Source organism: Acipenser ruthenus, chromosome 7, assembly GCF_902713425.1.
Source record: "Acipenser ruthenus chromosome 7, fAciRut3.2 maternal haplotype, whole genome shotgun sequence".
Lineage (NCBI taxonomy): Eukaryota > Metazoa > Chordata > Actinopteri > Acipenseriformes > Acipenseridae > Acipenser > Acipenser ruthenus.
Window position 1 is genome coordinate 54977035 of NC_081195.1, and position 24563 is coordinate 55001597.

Consider the following 24563-nt stretch of genomic DNA (forward strand, 5'->3'; position numbering starts at 1 on the left):
CATGTCAACTCAAGGAGCTCTGCAATGGCAAATGCCCACTTGATGTGTGCAGTCTTTTTTTTATTATACTGAATTTTTCAATGCATCAATACAGCTTGCGAAAAGTGACAAGCTGATTCATTACTTTGGTTTGCAAATTGTAGAATGCAGGAGTCTGACTGGGATGTTCTTGTCTGAAAGTAACCAGCCCAGCTGCCAGAAATAGTCATCATCAACATCACATAATATGAAATGACAAACAATTTACCATGCAGCTTTAGACCAAGCTGTGAAATCAGGGGCAACCACTTAAAAGAATACAAGTTGCAGGAGTATATAGAATCTATTAACACATCATGGCAAAAAAATGCTGAAAATCTAGATCAAATACCAGGATTTATATTCAGGGCCCAGAATCCCTACAGAAATAAGGGTTTACTGCCAGTTCACATTACACTTTGTTTTTTACTGCTTTTATATGATTAATAGAAATAGGATGATAATTAGGATCATGAACAATTGCCCTTTTTGATATTCTGCTAAACTAACCAAAAGAAAACAAATTGCCATTTTTGTGAATGTTTGTATACACGACTTATTTGTGTTAAAACGTGCATTTTGTAATAGCCACAATTACAGTACAACCAAAATACTTATAAATGGCACACCAAAGAAATGTATTAAACACTGCTATAACTTCATCTTTCAGGTCTCTTCTGCACTTGTGTATGGAAAGCACTCAAATGCAAGCACCGAATGTATATTTTATTAGGTTTATAAGATGATTATTTTTTATTCAATTCTTTATTAAGAAATGTAATAAAACCCATATTTAACAGATTATCTACACTGCTGTTTGCATTTCCATACAGCGACACATATCCGGACATAAAATATGGGAAACACGCAAGTATTGTAATGGTCCCAACTATTTATAATGTATTTCAGTTTTAAATTTAGTGTTTAGGCTGTACATCACCTTCTCCCCTTTGGGCTCACTTGAGCAGCTGTTCCTGTTTTAAAAAAAGGTACATTATTGACTCTCTAGACATTTTTTTTTTTAACAGCGAACAGCAAACCCCAAAGGAAGTAACAAGTTAATCATTCTTTTCAAGTTCATCCGGCAGGCTGTTTCAGAGCTAGATCTTTCAAAGACACGGCATTTGGCACTCTTGTGTACTCTAGTATACGAGTACACACGAGAGTCTAAACTCGGGGCACCCTTGACCCTTTCTGTCCTTCAAAACAGAAGATTGAGAGAGCATAGTGCTTTGGAGAGCAGCTTGGTAATACTCTGTGTCTGTGATTCCCTGTTTAAAGCTATTTAGGTTTCAATTAAAATTAAAATCATGTCAGACTGATAACTCAACATTGTGCGCACTCATCATTATACAGCTGCCATCTTTCAATTATCTTTAATGACCTTTTTTTCCCCCAACAGTCATCTTTTTTTTTTTTTTTTTTAAAGCAATCAAGTCCTTCAGTCATAAAGAAATGCAATTAAATCTCGCCCATAAACTGCATATTTTAAAAAGTGAAATTAAAATGTATGTTGGAAGGGGACAATAAATGAATCTTTTCTAATCTCTGTAGGTTAATGGATTTAGCAAAGTTGTCTGAACAGCTCTGTGATGAGAGTCATACAGTCTGAATCACATCATAGGGAGTGTAGATTGAGATAATGAGGAATACCCAGTCATGCTTTGATGCATGCATATTAGCTCCTTATTGTCAACTCAAACTCATCAAAAGTAATGTAGATGCAGATTGTACTTACCTCCTCCCTCCATCTGAACTGTATACATTATTAGAACATTGGTTTATGGGCCAGCAATATTTTGGTCCCGAATTAAAATAACACTCTTCCCATTAACAAAATGAAATCGCTTTCCTCAATAAATTACTTGAATTATTCAACGTATTAAACATGTGTAGTTGACACATTTTGGTAATATCTGCTTTACTTGGGGTATACGCAAATAAGTTGTGGGGTAGTACTGACCGTTCCACCCAGTTCTTGTAACTGGGAATGTCCTTGGCGTAGAGCAGCTTGTTGGAGGGGGAGTCTTTGCCGAGCCGGTGCTCGGATGTCGAGCAGGAGTCCATGAAGGTCTGTGCCACCACAGAGAGGCAGGCGTCTGTGATGCTACTTTTGTGGATGTCGAAGACGAACTGTGGGTTCTTGATCACGTTCACCCAAAATCTTAATGGCAGGCTGTTAACCAAACAAAACCGTGTTATTTGAGTAGCACATTCTTACACAAGACCAGATTGCATAATTAACAACAACATTTGTATTTTTTTGTGAAAGGAGTATTAAACATCTCAAAAGGATCATTTTAAAAGACAAAAATGAGGTTATGTAAAGGCCTGTAAAATCGGGCAACAATGTGCAGATTTATTTCTAAAAACAAAACAAACCATTGATGCCACAAAGCTTGAAATAAATACCTTGTAGCTCCTACAGCACAATCAAATCTTTTTTTTTTTTTTTTTTTTTTGCTGATTCTGCAATATTAGCCATTTGTTTTTCGTTTAATAAAAAATGCTGTCCAGAAATAACAAAAGAAGGTTTATTTAGAATTAACAGGAAGCCTGCGTGCTGTTACTGTACCGGCTTATTGGTATTTAAACATTGAGGAGATACAAAAAAGAAACAAGCAAAGCACACATGCAATTATTTTAGGTCCCAAACGTCACTCATGTGTGACCTGTACAAAAGAGGATTTGAGAAAAAACAGTATTATGTCTTGAAATTAATCTGAAAGAATACGTGGGGATTTGACAGGATCAAAATGATACTAACACTGCAACTATAAATCCTGATTGTTTGCAATCTGGCTAGACTAGCCCAGGGTATTGTTTCAAGATGAATGAAATCATTCATAGGAACAATCACACATTTTTTAGTAGTAACTGTCTGAAATATAAAATGTGCATGCATGTGTAGTTTTTTGGGGGGTTTGTTTTGTTTTATTTTTCCCGTTCCTTATCTAAACATTTTGGTTTAAATGAGGTAACTTCAGTTACAGAGTACAAAAATAATGCCTATAACTTCATACAAGGACTGAAATATTCATATTATATAATTAATGAACTGGCAGCTAAAATTTCTAGAGATAAAAAAGGTCAGTGTTTTTTTTTTACATCACTTGACCTTTAAAACAAAGTGGCGCTGATGTGTAAATTATGCATTATCAGGTCCCAGTGCCATGCTTGCCTGTTCAACAGTAATAAATGAGATACCTGTAGTGAAGATATTTCAAACTGCTTCAAGTTAGGAAATATATGCACATTAGAGCTATTGAAAAGATCCTAGAACATGACTATAGAAATCTTACTATAAGGCAGTAGTTATACATATACAGATTTTTTTTTTTCCCAATTAAATTTAGACTGTCCAATCCCATGTTTACTTCCCAATTTGAAATGCCCAATCTGAATTTCACTTCACCACTTTGGTCAAGGTGACTGGAAATCAACGTGCCCTCCGTTCCTGTTACTTAACCTCATTTTACCTAACTTGCCCGTGCGAGCACAAAAGCCAATGCAGCATTCCATGTTATCCCTGAGCCATAAACGACAGCTCAACACAACTGGGAATTGAACCTTCAAACTCCCCTGAACACAATATTATACAAAAACAGACACTTCAACACAGGCTGAAAATATCTCATTGAGTTACTGATTTTGCTCCCACTTTGGAATTACAAGAACAACTTTCTTTTAGTGTTTTCTTTTATGTAACTGTGATGGGATTCCCACCCTTTGTGTATATTTATTTTATGTATGATTGTTTTCATTTGTATTACTTTTATATTAAATTGTATTTGTGTGCGTACGGACAAAAGCCGGAGCCTTAATTAGCCATGAAACAATTACCTTATTAATGCTCCAGCCACATTCCCGTGAGCTTTATCGGGATGGGGATTTAACCCCATCCACGCCGACTACATTTTACAAGACCGGCTTATCACCGGCCCCAAATAATAAATAATTGTGAGCGGACGGACAAAAGCCGTCCGACATTATTATTTTAATTCTTTTGTAATAAACCACACAGTAAATGCAGGTAGATGGTATTGTCAATGCAGATGTAACGTCAGACAGCACAGACAGTGTTTTACATTATTGGGGAAAAACTACACGTATACTAACATATACTGTATGATTTGCTGTAAATGCAATACCACTTACCGCATATGCTACTGCATATAATTAGATATGTGATTTTGTTGAATTTAATAATGGTCCACGGTATCTCATGGCATGCACTAAACTAAACCCAGACATTTAACGAAAACCTGTAGTCAAAAAATTTCCCATAATTTCTGTTTGTATTTATCGAGATATTGTGCTGCTTATCATGAAGAACAAGATATTCTGCACTGCTATAATCACTAAATCAGAATTTACCCCATCTTGCCTGTGATATTTAATGTGCAAGTCTGAATACAAAAATAGCAGGGAAACGTTGGCCGTAAAAAAAGAAGCGAATAAACGCTATACTGTGAATAGCCCTTACTGCTGGAAAATCTTAATTTCCAGTCTAATATCCCTCAGTGACTCTTTTTTGAGAGAAGTAGCTGAAGTCAAGAGTATATAGCTGCAGAAAAAAGGCTCCCACAGCGTAGCTCACACAGGGTAGTGCTGCGTGCGCAACTCATAGTTTACATCGTGCTTCATTGACCCTCAACACCCCTACCACGTGACCATAATACCCCACGAACCTTAGGTTTAGGGTTAGGTTATTGTTATGAAATAAACTTCGTTTTAGTACCTACATTTATCACCCTTATCATGTGATCTGGCTGTAGCATATAATGATGAAGTCTATTACAAGTTGCGCAGCACTACCCTGTGTGAGCTACGCTGTGGGAGCCTTCGTTCTGCAGCAATACCCCTCTTCCGAAGTGGCCATTTAAATAAAGATGTTTTTCTATAAAAGGACAATACTAAGTCATGAATGTGGGCAAGACATAAGATGGCAGGAGGTCACGGTGGAAAAACCAAAATGCATTTTTTTTTTAAATAAAACATTTATAGTGCCTTTTTATATTCAAGTTTTCTGTATTGTCATTACAAACAGAGTCACATGTGCATTGCCTTGTGCTAGAGGCAGACTGTCCACATAACACCTAACTTGAAATCAGTTTTTCATCTTTCACCTCACAGTGCAAGCTGTATAAAATAATCAATAGCAGCAGCACTAAATCTAATCTTCGCATTAATGCTACCATCCTATTGCTATCTCCAATGTAACAACAACTCCATTGGGTAGAAAAAAAAAATAAACTGCATGTCTCCTGGGGGTATGTTTGCAGGATTTCCATAGTTCAGTTGCTTATATGAAGAATGCTTCCAGTAGCAAGGATTTTATGATCCTAGTCTGTCACCTTCTATCTTAATTCCATTACCATCTACTGTACCAACGTAAAACTGTCTTGCAGTGTTGTGACTGGTTGAAAACAATGAGGCTGGTTGACTATATATTTTTTTAACTGGTTGTTAAGTAGCAACAAAGGCATGTATTTTGCAATGAATATTATAAAACATCACCAAGAGCCACATTTTGAAGGAAGCCTAAATGCATAATTGTAACTAGCATTTGCAATGTGAGGGAAACCCTCTAAACAAAATTATCTAAGTGACCAGAGCAACCTGGTTGGCTGGGACAAATACATAGGTGTTCTTATCTGCAGTGACACCTACATTGCTGCAGCCTACACTAATCACATTCTTCCATCCTACTGGATCCTATCTGAACACTGGCGAGGTATTTAATCATAACAGCTATCTCAACTAGATTCATGATTCCAGATGTATTTATTTATTCTCAAAATGTGTAGGCCTTTAATGTGCTTTTTAAGTCCACAGTAATTTGCTGCAAGACTGAGATAACGATATAGGATTTATAAGCATCAATAAATTTACTGTGGTCAGGAATGCAATGTATTAATTAACTGATTAAAGTTTACTTAATATTGTATTTGTGATTATTATTATTACTGTATCCTTGCCTTGAATGACAGACACACAGAGGATCAGGTGTTAATACAGCATAAGAACTGAGAAATATGTACCGTACCACCTCCAAAATACGGACTTCACAACCTTGACCCTTTTGTGATTTGTTTTTCTAACTTCATGAAGTACCTGTATGATTTATGTCAAGGACTCATCTCATTCATATCGGCATCACATTGCAAGGTGATGTTAACACAATAGTTAATTAACCATGTGATGGGGACTTCATTTATTTTTCTTGCGGCATTGTTTTCCTGTATGGCTTGTTTTGTGACTGTATAAAAAATCATTTAAGCCAGCCCTACATATGGAAACTATTATGTAACTATAGAATAAACATGACAAAGTCCAGCATCTCTCAGCCCATTGTCATGAGCAACTCTGCAAGAGTCATAGTGAGTTTGTAAAGTCACCAAGGAGGACCCATGTTTACAATGTTCAGAGCCTAGGGACACAAAAATAGCAACAGTCTTGAATTTTTTTTTTACACATTTTGAAAAGTTGGTCAGGAAGCTCTTCTTACTTGAACAGTTCTACAGAATAATACATACTAGTTGTAGCAAGAATTAAATACATAATCATACAAAAATGCATAAGTTATGTAAGCTAATTAAGATAATGTATACAATTAAATGTATCCCTCTGTTGTACTGAATCAGTCCTGATAAAAATGCTTTGTTCTCAGCAGGCATTTTATGCATCTTTTATGAATGTAGTGATTAATAGCTATTTAAGTCTGACTATTCACTCAATCTCTGAGAGTATTAAGTAAAACAGAATGACATTACTTAGCTGCAAATGCCCATTACAAGGGGTTTTGGCTAATGAAACATTAGCATATAGTAAACACTGTGAGCCACTAATCTGGTAGTGATTGCAACTCCCCACTCTAATGAACTGGAGGTTTATTTATTTAAAAAAAACAACAGAAGTGACACAACCAGTTAAATCATCTTAAATTAATTTGAATCAATTCTTGACCTTTCACTCCCTCCGCTAGCCTACCTATCACAACTGCATCCATAATAACCCACCAATCCTAATACCCATTATCCTGTTAGTTTATGTAAAATACCCCTAGAGTCTGCGAGAGCGGGGGCGGAAGATGACTCAACGTTGGACAACACGGTTAACGACTTGGGAACGGAAACGGATATGAGTATGGAGAGTACTTCACAAAAGACTAGTTCAAGATCTGCAGTTAACAAAGACATGGAACTCCAGGTTTGTGTCTGCGGCTGGAGCAAGGCGACAACGGTCAGGGGTTTGAAGATTCATCAAGGGAGAATGAAATGCTTGAGGGAGAAGGGACAAGGGCCTCGCATTGATCAGTACTTCTTACGAAGTCAGTCAAGTCAGTCGAATGAAATCCAGCGACAGGAAGCAAACCACAGTTCGCAGGATATCAGCACCCCTGTCATAGATGTGAGGAGGACTTGCATGGACACAGTTAGTGATGAACCTAATGATCCTTGTGAACCCGGTCAGACAAACCAGCATAAGAGAGAAAAGAACCTCAACGGGCACAAGCCTGGAGTTAAATGGCCAAGAGCTTGTGAGAAAACTGCATGGGACACAGTAAACACAGATCTCTGCGTTGCATTGGAAAGATTAAGTGGAACAGTTGAAAAGAAGCTGGATAAATTTGGGGACATCATCTACGCATATGGAAGTGAGAGGTTTGGAGTTGAAAAAAGGAAGGAAAAAGTACAAACTATTCCTGGAAAGTCTAGACGGCAGCAGGAGATTGAACGCTTAGTTAGAGAAAGGAGACAGCTGAGGAACCAATGGAGAAGAGCAGAACAAAGTCAGAAGGAGGGACTCAATCTCTTACAAAGGGTCATAAAAGATAAGCTTGCAACATTGCGCAGAGCTGAGCGCCTACGGAAACGCTACAAAAAGAAGGAGCGTGCGAGAACTAACTTTTATAAAGACCCATTCAAATTTGTAAAGAAGTTATTCACCAGTGAGAAGAATGGCACACTAAAAGCATCTAAGGTTGAGCTGGAGAGATATTTGGAGGAAACACATACAGATTCAAAAAGGCAGGAGCCTATGTCAATTCCGTCAGACATCCCACCTATCAATCCACCAGAATACCAAATGGAGGACTGTGCACCTAAGTGGAAAGAAATAGAGCAAGCTGTGAAAAAAGCAAGGGCTTCATCATCTCCAGGGCCTAATGGAGTTCCGTACAGAGTGTACAAGAGTGCTTCAGGAGTTCTACGAATTCTGTGGAAATTGATGAAAGTGGCATGGGAAAAACAGGTTGTACCAAGAGCATGGCGCCGAGCAGGTGGAGTCTTTATACCTAAAGAAAAAGATTCTACAAGCATCAGTCAGTTTCGTCCCATTTCCCTATTAAACGTAGAAGGCAAGATTTTCTTCAGCATTATTGCTCAGAGATTGTCAGCTTACCTATTAAAGAACTGCTTCATTGACACTTCAATACAAAAAGCGGGCATTCCAGGTTTCCCAGGTTGCTTAGAACACATCAATGTGATCTGGCAACAAATTCAATCAGCTAAAAAGGAGAGGAAGGAGCTCCATGTGACATTCCTGGATTTGGCTAATGCATATGGTTCAGTGCCACATGAACTACTTTGGGCAGCATTTGATTTTTTCAGTGTACCGATGACAATAACAAATTTAGTGAAAGCCTATTTTGGAGATTTGCAATTCAGTTTTTCAACTTCAGAATTCAGCACTACATGGCAATGCCTAGAGGTTGGAATAATGGCAGGATGCACCATTTCTCCACTGGCTTTTACCATGGCAATGGAAGTAATCATTAGGGCATCAAAATGGGTAGTAGGAGGAGAGCGCTTGGCTTCTGGAATGCGACTACCACCAATTCGAGCATACATGGATGACATGACAACCATGACTACAACAGTAGCCTGCACTAATCGATTATTGGGCAAGTTAACCAATAACATTGAATGGGCACGAATGCAATTCAAGCCCACTAAATCAAGGAGCATCTCTATAATTAAAGGCAAAGTAGTAGATAAAACATTCTTCATTAATGGTGAGGCAATACCAACAGTGTCTGAGAAGCCAGTGAAGAGTCTTGGGAGATGGTACGACGGGGATCTAAAGGACACAGTTCGTGTGGGAGAAGTTAGACAACAAGCAGTGGAAGGGTTGAAGAGCATAGACAGCTGCGCTCTACCAGGTAAACTAAAACTCTGGTGCTTTCAGTTTGGTCTACTGCCGAGGTTGCTGTGGCCACTGACTGTGTACGAGGTTTCTTTGACAACAGTAGAGAAGCTGGAAGCTTTAATCAGTTCATACATCAGGAAATGGTTGGGAGTTCCACGCTGCCTCAGCAGAGTGGGACTTTATGGTAAAGGAATACTGCAGCTACCAGTCTCTGCTCTAACCGAGGAGTTTAAGTGCGCCAAGGTCAGACTGGAAATGACATTAGTAGAGTCACGCGATAAATGCGTAAGGGAGGCAGCACCTGTGTTGAAAACTGGAAGAAAGTGGGCGGCAAAGAAAGCTGTGGAAGATGCAAAGGCTGCCCTTCGAATTGGTGATATCATGGGGCAAGTTCAGCATGGAAGAGGGGGTCTTGGTTTCAGTTCAACTCCTCCTACATGGCACAAGGCGGCCCCAGCTCAAAGAAGGAAGCTGGTAGTCAACGAGGTGCAAAAGCAGGAGGAGAGGATGAGGTGTATAAAGGCCATTTTCCAGGCCAAACAGGGAGAATGGATGAGATGGGAGAGTGTGGAACAACGCAAGATTGGCTGGCAAGACCTATGGTCAATGGAACAGAGCAGGATCAGTTTCCTCATCAGGTCAACATATGATGTTCTCCCATCACCACAGAACCTAAACCTCTGGGTAGGAGAGGATCCCTCATGTCCTTTGTGTTCATCACCTGCAACATTAAGGCACATTTTGACAGGATGTAAGGTGGCTCTTAGCCAAGGACGGTTTACTTGGCGCCATGACCAGGTGCTGCGATGTTTGGCCTTAGCATTGGAAGACAAGCGTAACATGACCAATAAGTTGCCACCTGTTCCATCAAAACATTACACACAAAAGACAACATTCCTCCGCCCAGGAGAGCAACCACCAAGAAAAGGTGTTAAAACCAATCCTCGCCCAGGACAACTGGAAGCTGCTAGAGACTGGAATATGCTGGCAGATGTTGGTCAACGGCTTATTTTTCCACCTGAGATTGCCACCACTAACCTTCGACCAGATATTGTCTTGTGGTCTGGATCAGCACGCCTTGTTCACCTGGTAGAGTTAACAGTGCCATGGGAGGACGCTGTAGATGAGGCGTATGAGAGGAAGAAACTGCGGTATGCTCAACTAGCCACTGAAGCGGAACAGCGAGGATGGAGAGTTCGGGTTTACCCAGTGGAAGTGGGTTGTCGAGGATTTGTGGCACATTCTACAACCCGGTTTCTCAGAGACGTCGGATTCAGTGGCCAAGAGTTGCGTCGCACAGTGAAGAACTTATCTGAAGCAGCAGAGAGGAGCAGCAACTGGCTGTGGTTGAGACAGAAAGATTCTGGCTGGGGACAGGTAAGTAAGCTGGGCTGAGTTGAGTGGGGGACGGAGGGGGGTGATGCTGGGACGCCAGAATCACCGTCGAGCCCTCTTGAGGTGTCGTGGGCTAGTCGACGAAACACTGAGGATGGAAGGTGCCCACTTGAAAACCCCAGAGATGTACCCTACTTAGCTCAATCCAGACGGTTGTCATGCTGATGCGCTGGGGAGGCCGCACTTTGGTTGATCCCTGGAGCCAGCATCGCAGCCGTTGTGTGTGCTGATGCGCCAGGGAGGCAAAATAAGCTGATCCCTGGAGCCAGCATTACACTTCAGCCATTAACACCAGACAGAAGGATATCTACATCATCATATGGAAGGAAACGTAAATGGATGGAGACGCATATGGATCACATTAGTTTACTGTAAAGCTACGTCTTAGTTGGTGCTTATCTTGGCGAGAGCCGAGTTCAAATCAGCATGAAGTTTTAACATCTACTCTCGTGTAATGGAAATCATGTCAGACTTGAAGCAGCTATCTGATGAAGATAATTTGATGAGCTTAGTGGTACACAGGGAAGCAAACACGTTGCTTCAGGCCAGATGTGGCAGCACTGGGCAGTTCTAGTTAAGACACAAAAACATTCCTCTGATAGCAAAATTAATACTGATCTCTAAGCAGGAGTGTATGCCCAAAGTTGGCAAGATTCGACTGAAATAAGGTCCAACCCATTGGTTGTACTATTTTAACCATATGGGATTGAAATGTCATCAGCCAATATACAAACTATTTTGTAAATATGCATAACTGCGTTTTATAAACTAATGATTGAAGTGAGAACTGAACATCTAACGTTTTGCATGAGTGCCGTGGACAGGCAAGATATAAAATCAATCAGATACAGAAACACCATCTATTGTGTGCACAGTACTGAGTATCTTCATATTCACTGTTGATCGGAAGAAGAATTTAAGTTTGGCATTCCTGGCAATAAAAAAAAAAATGAATTATGTTAAATTATATTAATTATAATATTTTGTTCATTCCTACCAGATATAATACAGCAAGGACAATGGGTGTATGGATTGTTGAGAATAAGGTAAGGGTTTCTATGTGAAAACAAGCCCACCAGTTGCCCTGTGCACTTACCAGTTGCTTTTCCAGGTGTGTCGCACATGTGGGTCATGGATGCAGTGCTTGTCTGCCTGCTCATCTAAGAAATCAAACATGTATTTGATGGCGAGAGGTAGGGCACTCCCTCTGTGGGCTGTGCTGAAAATGGTCTCAAAGAGGTCGTCAACAAATTTCTGTAAAGTGCCCTGTGGAGAATCACAAACAGACTCACAATAAGGGATGTGTACACACACAGTATCACAGTATTGGCATCTATATACAAGAAGTAACAATTTTCCAAAGACATAAAGGAAATGAATTGCTCTGTATGAATGACAACTTGCTGTTTTTCAGCTGTGAGCATGTCCAGGGACCATCCTTGTGCTTTTTACAGCAAATATCATTGTACCCTATTTTCATTCAGACTTGGTGACTAACGATTGGTTTGACTTAAATTTAGGATCCTGCAGTAGGGGTCGTCTCTTGGATCATTAAAATTAGAGTACCCCAATCATTAAAATCAGTGGGAAAACATTTCTCACAAAAGCCATACAGCATTTGTAAAGTGTGCAATCGCCTCATGAAGCAGCATAATGGCTTTCTTCAGTCAGATCAATCACGAAATTAAGTGACTGATTTTTTCATTAACAGTGCTGAAGCATACATTATGTATTTGGTCCTGATGATCATGTACAGTAGTCATCTTCAGGGGAACCCCAGAGACACATACATATAGGGAATTGAGGGCGTTCATAAGACTGGAATGTATGTAACTCTGCAACTTGTGTTATTTTCAATGATATATGTCTGTTCTGTATAAAAGGTCTAAATCTTTAACATTGGGAAATTAGTAAGGAAACAGAAAGCAAGGTAGATTCTAATCTTCATGTCATTTACAGTAGCTTGTTTCCAGCTTCACTTGGTGTGTTTGGTTGACCAGTCAATTCGTAAGTTTGGGGTTCATAACTATACAGTAATACTGTACTATTTCAACAACTGCCCAAGTAAATACAGCATGCACCAGCACTGTTTGATAGGCTGATTATACCACCGTCAATGAGGTGCAGTGCCACCAAGTCTGAAAGACCATGAGGTCATCACTTTCAAGACTACCCACTTAGGCAAAACTGTGCACTCCATATTACAGCTGTTATCATTCTGCTGTCAAAGCCCAGCTCACACACTGTGGTGTCTTAAATTAAGCTTTTCACAGTGAACACAAAATCATCTGAACATTTCTACCAGTGTGTATTTGTTACAAGATGCACATTTAAAATCAAACTATATAAAATGTTTTTTAAGCCTCTTGTGTGTGGTAGGATTATTTCCAGCATTACTTTATTGAACATAATTTCATTTAACCTTGTCGCATTCAAGGAAAATCTAATCCATTTATAATAAACTATATAATTCATTGCAAGCAAGCACAGCAGTGGCATAACACTGCTAGATAAAGTGCACAGCACTTGCAAATAACAAAATCGTATTCCATTCAAACAGCCTCAGAAAAAATAAATCCTGTTACCTGACAATCTCAGTAATTCTAAGATGTCCCAGATTCTTGAAAGCGTATCTTTGCCCACAAGTTAAAAAAAAAATAAATAAATGTATCCACCTCTGCTTCTTTTCAGCAGCTGCTTCAGGCCAACGCTGATATTAATAAAACTTCCTGACACATCTCATATGCTGGTTGGGCAACAAACACCACTTTCCCCTAAGCTTAAAAACACATTTTTAAGCTTAGTAAAAATGCCAGGCCATTTACCCAAATGAAGGAAATGCTTGCATGCACATAAAGCAGAGCTTCAAACCTGTCAGCCAAATCAAATTGGTGTAAAAAAATTGCCCTCCTATAAAATGACACTGATGGGTGCAATACGGAAGATGTCACCATAAACAACGGTTCTTAGTATTTATTGGTGGGGTGAAAGCCAAATGCTGTAAATTATATGGCTGTCTGGGCAATCATTTTTCATGAAGAGATACTATGGAAGATAAACTGGTGATTTAACTAAAACAATCTATCTAGAGACGTGACAACATCTAGCGAGCATACTCATTTAAAAATAGCACACTTTGAAATGTGCAAACTCTTTAATGAGATATTGCCTTTTGTGCTAGATATACATTTCTCCATGTTTCAATAAATACATGTATTTGCTGCATATTGATGTAGTCATTTTATAACACACATCAAGATGAATGACAATTACCTGCAATCACTGGAAATCGCTTCAATATTAAATATAACATTAACTCAAAAGCCACAACCATTTGACCATGAGTGATGAATGTTGTGCACATGAATTGTTGCGACGGTAAATCTTTGAAACTGCATCATATAGCACAGACACCTATGATATACAATCAGGACAAAAACAAACTAAAAGCAATAAAGAACACAATAAAATGTATTAATGAGAAGAGGGTTGATTTTCAATTGAAAACCTGAAATTTACCTTTACTTTTACAGTCAGTTCATTCTTTCTATGGAAATATGTTATGCATGGGAACTGTTGTTGTCAGGTTCTACAGCTATATACAGTGCTGTGAAAAAGTACTTGTCTGATTTTCTGCATTTTTGTCTTTAGGAATTTCTTTTGTTCGTGGCATGATGTACCTCTAGAACCTGTGTGCTGACAACTTCACTCTGATGGTAAGGGCCAAAGTTAGTCAGATTTATATTGGGCAGGGCTGGCCCAAATCAGGCCTGGTTGTTAACCAAAGTACTCAAACAGCTGACCCTAATTATCACTTTAATTGGGTTGAGTTAACTAGAGGGGGGCAATAACTTTTTCACACCTCAAGATTGCATGTTTGATTACCTTGCACACCAAACAAATGAAAGAAGCACCAAACTTTGGTGTCATTTTTTCTCTCAGACTCCCTCTATATACTACTACAACCCACAAAAAAATCTGACCAAATACAATGTGAAAAATGCAGAAAATCAGACAGGGGGCAAATACTTTTTCACAGCACTGTACTTGGCCAGACAGAAATGTGTAATTTATTGAAACATCAAGTGCCTCCTACAAGACCATTAAAACACACCTTAGTGGCTAGGAGCCGTGTCAGATAAATCTCAGACACCATCTTGCTGCCTCTGTCTCCTTCCTTTTGGTCTCCATGTTCATGGTTTTTGACCAGGTGCCACACTTTGACCCCACTCTCAAGGTCAGGAGTAATCATTGGAGTACGTGAACGTAGGCTGTCAGGGCTGCCTGTGTACCGGATCACATTCTCTGTTTGCAGAAAAAAAGAAATACAAATAACTAACATTATTTCCAAAGAATAATTATGTACAACCGACATTCAAAAACTATTTGGGTTCTGTTTACATGATCTAAACAGCAGCACATCTAAATACAGACCCCTGACTCTTGAAAATAACTGAAATTTGACTTTTTAGTTACCAAACGAACAGAAGACAGAGAGAGACACAGATTTATATCACAATAAACTCTGATTATAAGTGCCAATTGTGGAAGACTTGTACGGTACAGCAAGATGCCTGTAGACTTTTTCACTGTTTTCTTTGAACAGTACCTTTTATGTGTGTTCTGTCAAAAACCTAATAGAAAATCAAAATAGACCCCACTGTCTTCACCTTCTGAAGAATAATAGTTTAAGATGTGGGAAAAACAGGAGAATATCTTGTTTCATAACCTAATATTGGCCTGTGAAAATGATGGAAAACAGTACAAGAAATGTAGGCTCTCTCACATAGCAGGGCACTGGGTGTGCGGTATTTCTTCATGACACAGTAATTGCGCCTGACAAGGTTTGCCAAGCGGAACAGTTGAGTGAAGAAAAACTCCATACGACTGCCGTCTCAGGTGAAAAACTGTTTGACGTATTTTGTTATAGTTTTGATTAAAAAGGAGTCCAGTTTTTAGGATGAAATGCACTGTACAGTTTTCTCATTGTGTGTGAGTTCAAAGGAGTCTGCTGCCTTTGTGTTTGAAGTGGTTTCTATTTGAAGTTAATTCCAAAGAAGCTGCAGATATGCCATTTCTTCAAATGAATGATAAGATATTAATATACCTGAGAATTGTATCTGTGTACTTTTGGTTATTTGGATCGTATGAAGGGATTCATGATGTCATAAATAAAGAAAGGGATTGATGGACAGGTCATTTTTCATTCAAAAAAATACTCCTATTCTCTTCTTGTTATCAATGTAAACATGCGGATGTATTACACAAACTCAAAACTTGATGCTATCACCTGGAAATGATTACTGTTACAACTACTATAATGGCTCTGTGTTGGCAATATATATATATATATATATATATATATATATATATATATATATATATATATATATATATATATGTGTGTGTGTGTGTGTGTGTGTGTGTGTGTGTGTGTGTGTGTGTGTGTGTGTGTGTGTGTGTGTGTATATATATATATATATATATATATATATATATATATATATATATGGTATACCTTTCTTAGATGTAGAGTTATATAGCAGCGAATGTCTGTGTATGAGTGAATAGCAGCATGAGTAGAAGTGAACAGGCTGTGGGTGGAAGTGTCGATATAACCCATGCACAGACACTCACCATAATTATTTACTATTAAAATAGAAGTCACAAAATCCAGCTATAATTTGTATGCTCATAACAACACTTGATTTAGTCCATTGGCATTTTAATTGAAAGAACTGAAAGAAGGGAAAATGTAGATGAAGAGAACACATAATGTGAATAAGATATGTGGCAGTTTGTGATGTCACTGTTTGGAATTGACTTTGAAGCAGAAAAGGGATTCCAAGATGGGCATCAGCTGTGACCAGATAGATGTGGTGTCAATTGGCCTACAGGTACAGTATATTGTGTATAAAGGACATGAATGGGGCTTATTTGTGATGTGTTATGGAATACAGCTTGTGAACCTGGCACACTGATTAAGATCCTTAGCAGCCTATACTATATTTATATATGATTAATATAAGAACCATATTCTGCCTTTTCTTATAGGCTGCCACACAGGCTTAATTCACAGTTCTGTTCTTTACAAAGACGCTAATGTCTTGTATTGCTGCCATGAACATTGGCTGCACTATGACTGTGCAGCTAATGCACACAGAGCAAAAGTACAGCAATGGAAGGAGGTCATTATTAAGTGCAGAACATTCTATGGAATCCACAGGTTTTATGAAGTGAAAGAACACCCCATAAAGTGAAACTACAAGTGAACATTCAATTTTAAAATGTTTTCCTATTTACTTCTACAGTATATGTTTACAATATTTTAGCATTCTATACCATTTTTTATATATATATATATATATATATATATATATATATATATATATATATATATATATATATTAATGCAAAGCAAAATCTAATTAAATGAAATGTACACTGCCTTGGGCTATCAATACAGTGCTTGTATTTCTTGGCTCACCCTTTTGCTTATTAGTTTGTACTGAAATGATTCTTGCACACTAGCACCCAGATATTGTTCATTTTAATGAAATCAAACTACATTAAGGGTTAGGGGAGCTAGATATACCAAAACCATGTTTAATTTCAAATTTCATAAATATTACATTTGGATTCCATGATTTATAAATCACTGCATACTCTAATGCTTATAAAAACAGTGTTTCCTTATGCAAAAAAATAATAATGAAAACCTGCACACTCACAGCATTTCTGAACATATTAGGATTTTAGTGGGGAAAAGGGACACATCAATGTATTTTCAATTTTTATGGGAAATTAAAGATGAACGTTTTTAATATTGTTCATGATAGGTGTACAGCCAAGTACAATATACTGTTAAAACCCAGTATTGGATATTGGTAAATGCAATACTTCTATTTACTGAAGGTTTCAGACAGAATCTTATCAAAAAACACTGCTTGTTTTGTTTGGGGGACTTTCAGAGTAATGAAAAGCATAATCCTGTTATCTAACATTTTTAATCGAAATGCTGGCCCTGATGCTAAAAATTACCACCTTGATGCTTATGTCACAAAGAAAACCACTGTGAGCTAAGGTATATTAGATACAGTCACGCCTAATTAGGGTCTCAGGTGGGCTCTGTATTACTGCCTCTGATGCCAGTTTGATTTGGTTCTCATTGCTCTGTGGATGCAGACTATCACCACCTCTTTCGTTATACTAATTAGACTGTACTGTCTTGACCTTAAGGTTCTATATAGAATATGTGGACTGAGTGCACATACTTTATGTCGCCATTCATGTGACAACCCGGAGGCAATGTGCATCATTATTGAAAAGATCCAAGTGTAATGCTGAACTTAAAATTGCTTCCATCTGTCTACCTTACTTTACAACTCATTTTGTTTTCTGTGTGCTTTACAAATTTATATTTTAGTAAGACTTTAACTGGTTTTAGCATGTGTAGGCACACTCACTCACACACATATCGAGTGAAATTGGAATCAGGCTGTGGCCATATCTCTCACTGCACTGTGATTGCTGCTGTTGCTTCTGTACTGCTGTAAATGGTTGCTTAGCAGCTGTCCTTCACTCCCTGCCTTTGTTTCTGGAGGACACCGGTGCCCCAGAGTTTTAAATCTTGTCCTGTCAAAAGAGTTCTTTGTAATTGATGTCGTTTGTGGCTTTTCTACCTGCTGGGTTGCAGAGTTGAGTTGACTGTATTGAAACAAACATATCATAAAAAAGGGAAATGCAAATGTACCATATTTGCTGGCTGAGGTTCTGGAGACAGTGGAGTTGTTGACTGCATTGTATGCTGTAACTTGTTTTGGAACAAGAGCCACCAATGAGCTATCTGGCACCTGTGGAGACATACAAACAATTAAAAAACACACACACAACAGTTAAAGGTTTACTAGAGCAAACAAAGTGTCAAGCGAAGGACACACATTTTCACAGGTTTTCTGTATGTTACAGTATGTTATCAATTAATCTAAGGTACCAGTAAATATTTTTAAAAGGTAATATGGGGCAGTGATGAAATATTGGTCATAACAGAATGCAGATCCCAGCATACAGCAATAACGGCCCGAAGGACACAGTGCAATTAACCTTTTAAGCTAGAAGGAAACATTGAGGAAGATATCAAGTGCAGTTAATGGGATAAATGTGTTTGTAAATGTAATGGGGTTCAATATGTATTCTGATTTAATTAATATGCCACCAATGATGCGGTAACTGCTTTTATAGAATCATAGCTTATTGCTATCATATTCTTTAATGTTTCGCTACAGCTTAAAAGCTTATTGAATGGCACCATAAAATGGAGAGCTGCACCCTGAGGTAGTGAGGTAGACAGGTAAACAGCAAGGCTGTCTGATAATGCTCTGCCCTGTGGTGCAACTAACCAGGAGGCAAGGGAGGAGAGGTCAGGGAGGAGGAAATGCACTCTTGACAGGTGGAATAGTCCAGGAAATGTTAAATTAAATAGACAGAGGCTGCAGTAAATCAGAAAGTAACACCTCTGGAAACAAGGCAATGATGATAACAACAAATACAAGATAGCTATCTTCATTGTTCCCAGCAGTAATTAAACATTTAATTACACATTTTGAGCTGCTGATAAGGGCTCTGGTACACTGTATTAACATATTATTTAAATTGAAATAGTATATATAATCTAATAATCATGTACAAGTACATTAATATAGTACAGGCATAATACAGAACAGGATGAAATCATCTGTCCCAATCCCTGAAACTTTGGTTAGATAACAAGCTCATATTTCTATTGATTTATGGAGACTTATGAGAAGGCAAATGACATTTGGTTAATACAAAAAATACAGTGTTGATAATAAGCCTTCAGAATATAGAACAGCAGAAAAAAAAGCTTGAAACCATCAATTTGCAATCTTGCTCAAAAGCGCTAACAGTCTTTGAGTTGCTGATAGCTTTTTGTCAAGGATAACTCGTCCTCCCTAGCTGAAAATAATTAACTCCTGTTCATCTCCGATTCCAATCAACTTCTAATCCGTTTTCCCTCTCTCCTCCACACTGACAGTCAAGACAGCATGACATTTAATTTAGCGTCGGCGTGGACCCCCAGTCAAACCGCTCATTTAGAGGGCAGCGGCTTATCTCCCAAATTATTTGCACTTTAATGAACAGCAGAAGATTTTTATCAGGACCTGATTGGATGTGATTCCAGAATGGACAATGCTGGCGGAGTGTGAGGCATTGTGGCTGATTGGCAGCTGAATGACAGGCTAGTCTTATCTCGCTCGTTGACAGTTTGCCAGTATGTTAGGCTTCTTATGTTTTGTCATTTCCTGGCCAGATACACAAATTTACTTTGTTTATCTGCTCCTTTCTGTCCTGTTAGCTTGCTGGTTCCTATCAGTCATTTCCCTTGTTTGAATGGTTCTGGAAACTACGCGGCAGCAAATTCTGTTAAAACGTCACCGGGTTATGATCTAAGACGTAATTGGGCATAGTAAAGTACACGTGAGGAATCAAGCCAAAGCACATTTTTAGCCTAACAAAATGTTTATCAGTGTTTTTATGGGACTTGTGATGTACAGAGTTTACATTCAAATATAATTAAAACTGTAACATTTTTAATGAACAATTTTATAGATATGTTAAAAGGCCAGAAAATCCACCGTAGGTATTCATGAAAATAAAAATGTAGGATTTCACCTTCTGAGCAGTTCTAATATATATATTTTTTTTTTGCTGTGCAGAAGCACGTTTTGATATTGCACTTTAATAATGTTTGCTGTTCAACCTTGTTTCATACACGCACACATACAGTATATACTGCCTATTTGGAGTTCAGCATCTTTGAATTCTCACTTTTTTGTATGGTATCTGAGGAATGCAGTTAAACAATATTAAGAATCCCAAGGCAGAAGATGAAAAACGCTGACTCAGAGGTGCAAGTAAAATTAAAGTTTCAATCCTGAATGTACTGTAGCATGGCATGACATGCAGTCTCAAATGGCTAGCCCATCTCAATGTCTTCAAAATCAAATTTTACATTCAACTTTAAATGTAGCATAATTCAAGACACAGTTTGGGAATTTGCAAGAAATAGGTATAGCTTGCTTCCAGGGTCAAGAAACACTGGCATTTTCTTCCACTTTTCTGTCAGATGAATCATAACGCAGGAAGTGATCACCAGGTGTATAGCAGCCAGCAGCTGCTGCTGTCCTGCTTCTCCCAGTCTCAGTGCACTAGGTACTAGTGTGGGATTAACAGGGAGAAAACAAATCGTACATCCTTTTACTGAAACACAGCATTATTTGCAGGCTACTTGTTGCCACTTCAGCTGTAGAACTAGGAACCCTGCTCTTGTTATTGCCAGGGTCCGCAGCTCTGGAAACTGGGCTCACCTGATAATGTGTCAGCATATTCAATCTCTTCCAGTCATTCTCAATCTTGGTGGTGACATCTTCGTCTTGCAGGATAACTCTTGCTCCTCTCCCTTGGCGCCACTCTACAGGGCAAAACATTCAAACTGGTGAGCAACGTGGATTAAAAAAAAAAGGAAATAAATCACACTCTCTATTTTCACTGCAGTCCTGCATATCAATAAAACTAGTATCTAAAGAAAAACTTCATTTCCCTTCCATCTGGAATGGATGTATTTTGTTCACTGTAAACACCAAACATGTGGGATGAAAATCTTTTCATTAAAACTAGTTAGGAAAGGTTTTTCAGGCAGTTGGTTGGGTGTAATCATTTCCTAGACGGAAAAAAGTGTTACTATATAAATGTTTAGTTCCATTGGTAGGCTCCCTCATATTAAAGATCTGTATTATTGTTAAAGAAACCGACAACTAGTCTTGAACAGTCTTATGAAAATCAACATCTATTTAATCCACCTACATAGACTTTAAATAATCGTTTTTTAAATAATTCACAAGCTGAGCTTTGAAGATAGAGTAAATGATATGCATGAATATTTGTAAAACATCTAGAAAAAGTCTGAAGATTCTCATTGTTCTACAACAAAGAAAATAAAAAATACACTGATTTGCATCTTAATAAGTCAACAACATATGATGCTTGTGATGAGGAACGGTTACCCACAACTGAATTGCCAGAGAGAAAAGGTGACCTCTACAATTATAATGATATCAGGAAGATGAAATCTCTCGATTTCTCCTACCTACTGCCCACTCTCATCACATCTCTGAGATTTCACTAAAGAATAAAAAACAAAAGGACAGAAACACTCCAATTCCATTTGTTCCATGACTGACTGGTAAAATCCTATTATCCTTATCTGCCCTTGCAATCAAGACCAGTATTGAATTTGAACTCTGGAGACTGCATGGAGCTCCATGTATGGAATGCAAAGCTCCTTCACGTAGCATAAAGTATTTTTATTGTCTATGTTTGTTTTATTCCAGTCAATGCTTAAACCTTCAGGGCTGTACTGAAGACATTAGCCCAGACAAAACCCATTCTCAAATCATCAAAACAAATTGCCAAAAGCCTATAAAAATAGAATGTGTCAAAGGCTTAAATAAATTACACAACACACAGAAACACATCAGAAACAGTATAACGTTAAAATGCACTGGTAGAATCATACCTGCCCAATGAACAACTAGCATGCTTTAGTGACATTCAATGTCCATTGTACACTCATAATCAGTGGTACCATGGTAAATCATCATCAGTCAGTGCTTTCTCTTCATACATTACCTATATACGTGTACAGGTTAATGATCAAAATATTTCGAAGTTCTTACCTAAATCCATGTCAGCTGCTTTTTGTCGGTGGGAATATGGCACATTCTTGTATATTGCATCGAGAATCTTCTCCTTGACCTGGGTGATTGTATCACAGTTCAGGATTTTCACTGGAATCTCAGGACTCTTCTCATTATCAGGGTTTATGCAGTTCACAAGCTGAGGAGCACAGTTACAGAACCAGTTCAACATCAAGACTAGTTTGTCATCCGTCTGTCTACCTCAGAAGCAGGCCTGGCTTAACAAGTTATAAGACAGAGTTTTGCTGGTATGCTGCCTATTACTGAATCCCTGATAATTAAAACAAATACATATACTTGAAGTGTTGTTCTATATTGAATGGCCTCCTGTTTAAGTCACTTCTGAAGAAAAAACAACAATACAAGAGAATTCTCTGTTGTCCAGAGCCAACACCCTGCAAACTGAATGTGTAGCAGATAGCTTCAGTAGTTTCAGCAGTGGTACTGTACTTGCTAATATTTAACATTTTTGGTGTTCTGTGCTGACATCTAGTTGTATACAAATTTTACAAACTGGAGTGCCGCAACCACCAACAGTATTTACTTACTACCTTACTCTTTTGTTTACTTTTTATTTCATTTAAATATACCATATGTAGCTGAAATGTTGCTTAATAGACAGCATTGGGATACAACATCAATGTTTGTCCTGTCCCATGATAAATCAGAAATCGGGCCTTTTTTTTTTTAAATCACTGCACAGCAGTTCACAACCACTGTCATCTGTTTCTTGTGATCCATGAAATCATCCAATAAGAAATCTTGTTGCTGCCCGGACCTCTGAACTTACAAGTGTCTTGTAGTCTATTTGCTGTCTGATGAGCTTGTCTTCACTGAGTGAATAGCGAGCCTCGCCGGTGATAGAGTCAATGGGTCCCTTCTCCATCTGCTGTTTGATTGCGCAGAACAAAGAGAAGAGAGGCTCTCCTGCACATTCCTGCTCGACAAGGAAGGCCAAGCATTACTTTACAACACTGTATGTACTGAACACAATCAACTTATAAAAATCGAGGAAATGTAACTTTCTGCATACTTCAAACATTTTAATTCATCTTGGAAAAACACTGTGTTGTGCTTTTACCAGAACTGTATATGATTTACCTTTTTTTTTTTTACATTAGTATTATTATATAACATGATAAAAAGAAAGTCGCTGTACGGAGCCGACACATGGGGAGTTGCAGATGTTTGTGTGTGGGAAAGGGGAGGGGATTGGGAAAGTAATTATTATTATTATTATTTTACTACTTTACTCCTGAAGAATTTGCATACCACTGGTTTATTCTTATCCTGCAGTTGTTCATACAAAACCGCATCAATAAGCATTTCACACTAATGCTGAAATATCAAGCAGATAAAAGAACAATTTAGTTTTCTTTCCCTGTCTAATTCTCCTTCAGATTAGATAAACATGACCCTCTGCTTTACTTTCATCTCACCCCCATCCTTAACAGCAAAATTCAAAACTGCAAAAGGCCAGCTTCCCTCAGTGTAAAACCTAAAGAAAACAAGTCAATAATCTGAAGAAATGTGGCATTTCCTCAGCTTCTACACCTGTCTGCTGCTTAATTAGCTTATCTCAAAGCTGCATATTGCTTCTTTGTGCCTGTCTATTCCCTCTTATCAGGCTGTTTTTTCCACTGTGGCAGGCGGACAAGCAACTGACTGGAAAAGAGGACTATTATGGAGGCAGGAGTGCGGAGAGTCTTTTATTGCTCTTACACTTTCAGTGGATTCAGCGCTTAGTGAATAACAGCAAACCTGCAGGTACAAGTGGAGCACAAAACTAATTTTGCTGATGTTGCATGTTTTTGGAGGACACAGCACAGACCCAGGGTCTTGCAGTATTTTAGAAGACTTGCAGGAAAGGTTGCACATTGGTACTCGTGTGCCAACAAAGTAGTCTTGTCTAATAGCTAAAGAGAGAATGGCAAACTGTCTTAAATGGGTTGTAAGTCATACAGATCATAACACTTTGTATATTTGGCTGTGGTATATTTTAATGGCCCAAAATAGCAGGCCTTTCTGTTTCATAATAGATTCAATGGCCATCTCCATTAGTATAATCCCTTTGTCATCAGAGTTCTCTTTATTTGCTGCTATTCAGAAGAATTCAGCCACTGCTGCTGCCTATCCTACCTGCTCCTAGAGCAAGTGGTCTGCAAAAGCCTACCTGATGATTACATTCAGACTGCATCTTCCTTCCCAAAGAAGAAAACA

At 38.3% G+C, this 24563-nt stretch overlaps 1 protein-coding gene across 1 annotated transcript in view; it reads right to left on the bottom strand.

The window, feature by feature from the left end:
* LOC117415471 (plexin-A4) overlaps positions 1 to 24563 on the bottom strand; it is a 224419-nt gene that overhangs the window by 10654 nt on the left and 189202 nt on the right. Inside the window, exons 24-30 of the mRNA XM_034025896.3 lie at positions 23134 to 23280; positions 22323 to 22482; positions 20955 to 21058; positions 18320 to 18419; positions 14681 to 14871; positions 11663 to 11832; positions 1982 to 2194 (exon numbers count right to left, since the gene is read on the bottom strand). Of these exons, the coding sequence (XP_033881787.1) occupies positions 1982 to 2194; positions 11663 to 11832; positions 14681 to 14871; positions 18320 to 18419; positions 20955 to 21058; positions 22323 to 22482; positions 23134 to 23280 (1085 nt within the window). The remainder of the gene's footprint in view (positions 1 to 1981; positions 2195 to 11662; positions 11833 to 14680; positions 14872 to 18319; positions 18420 to 20954; positions 21059 to 22322; positions 22483 to 23133; positions 23281 to 24563) is intronic.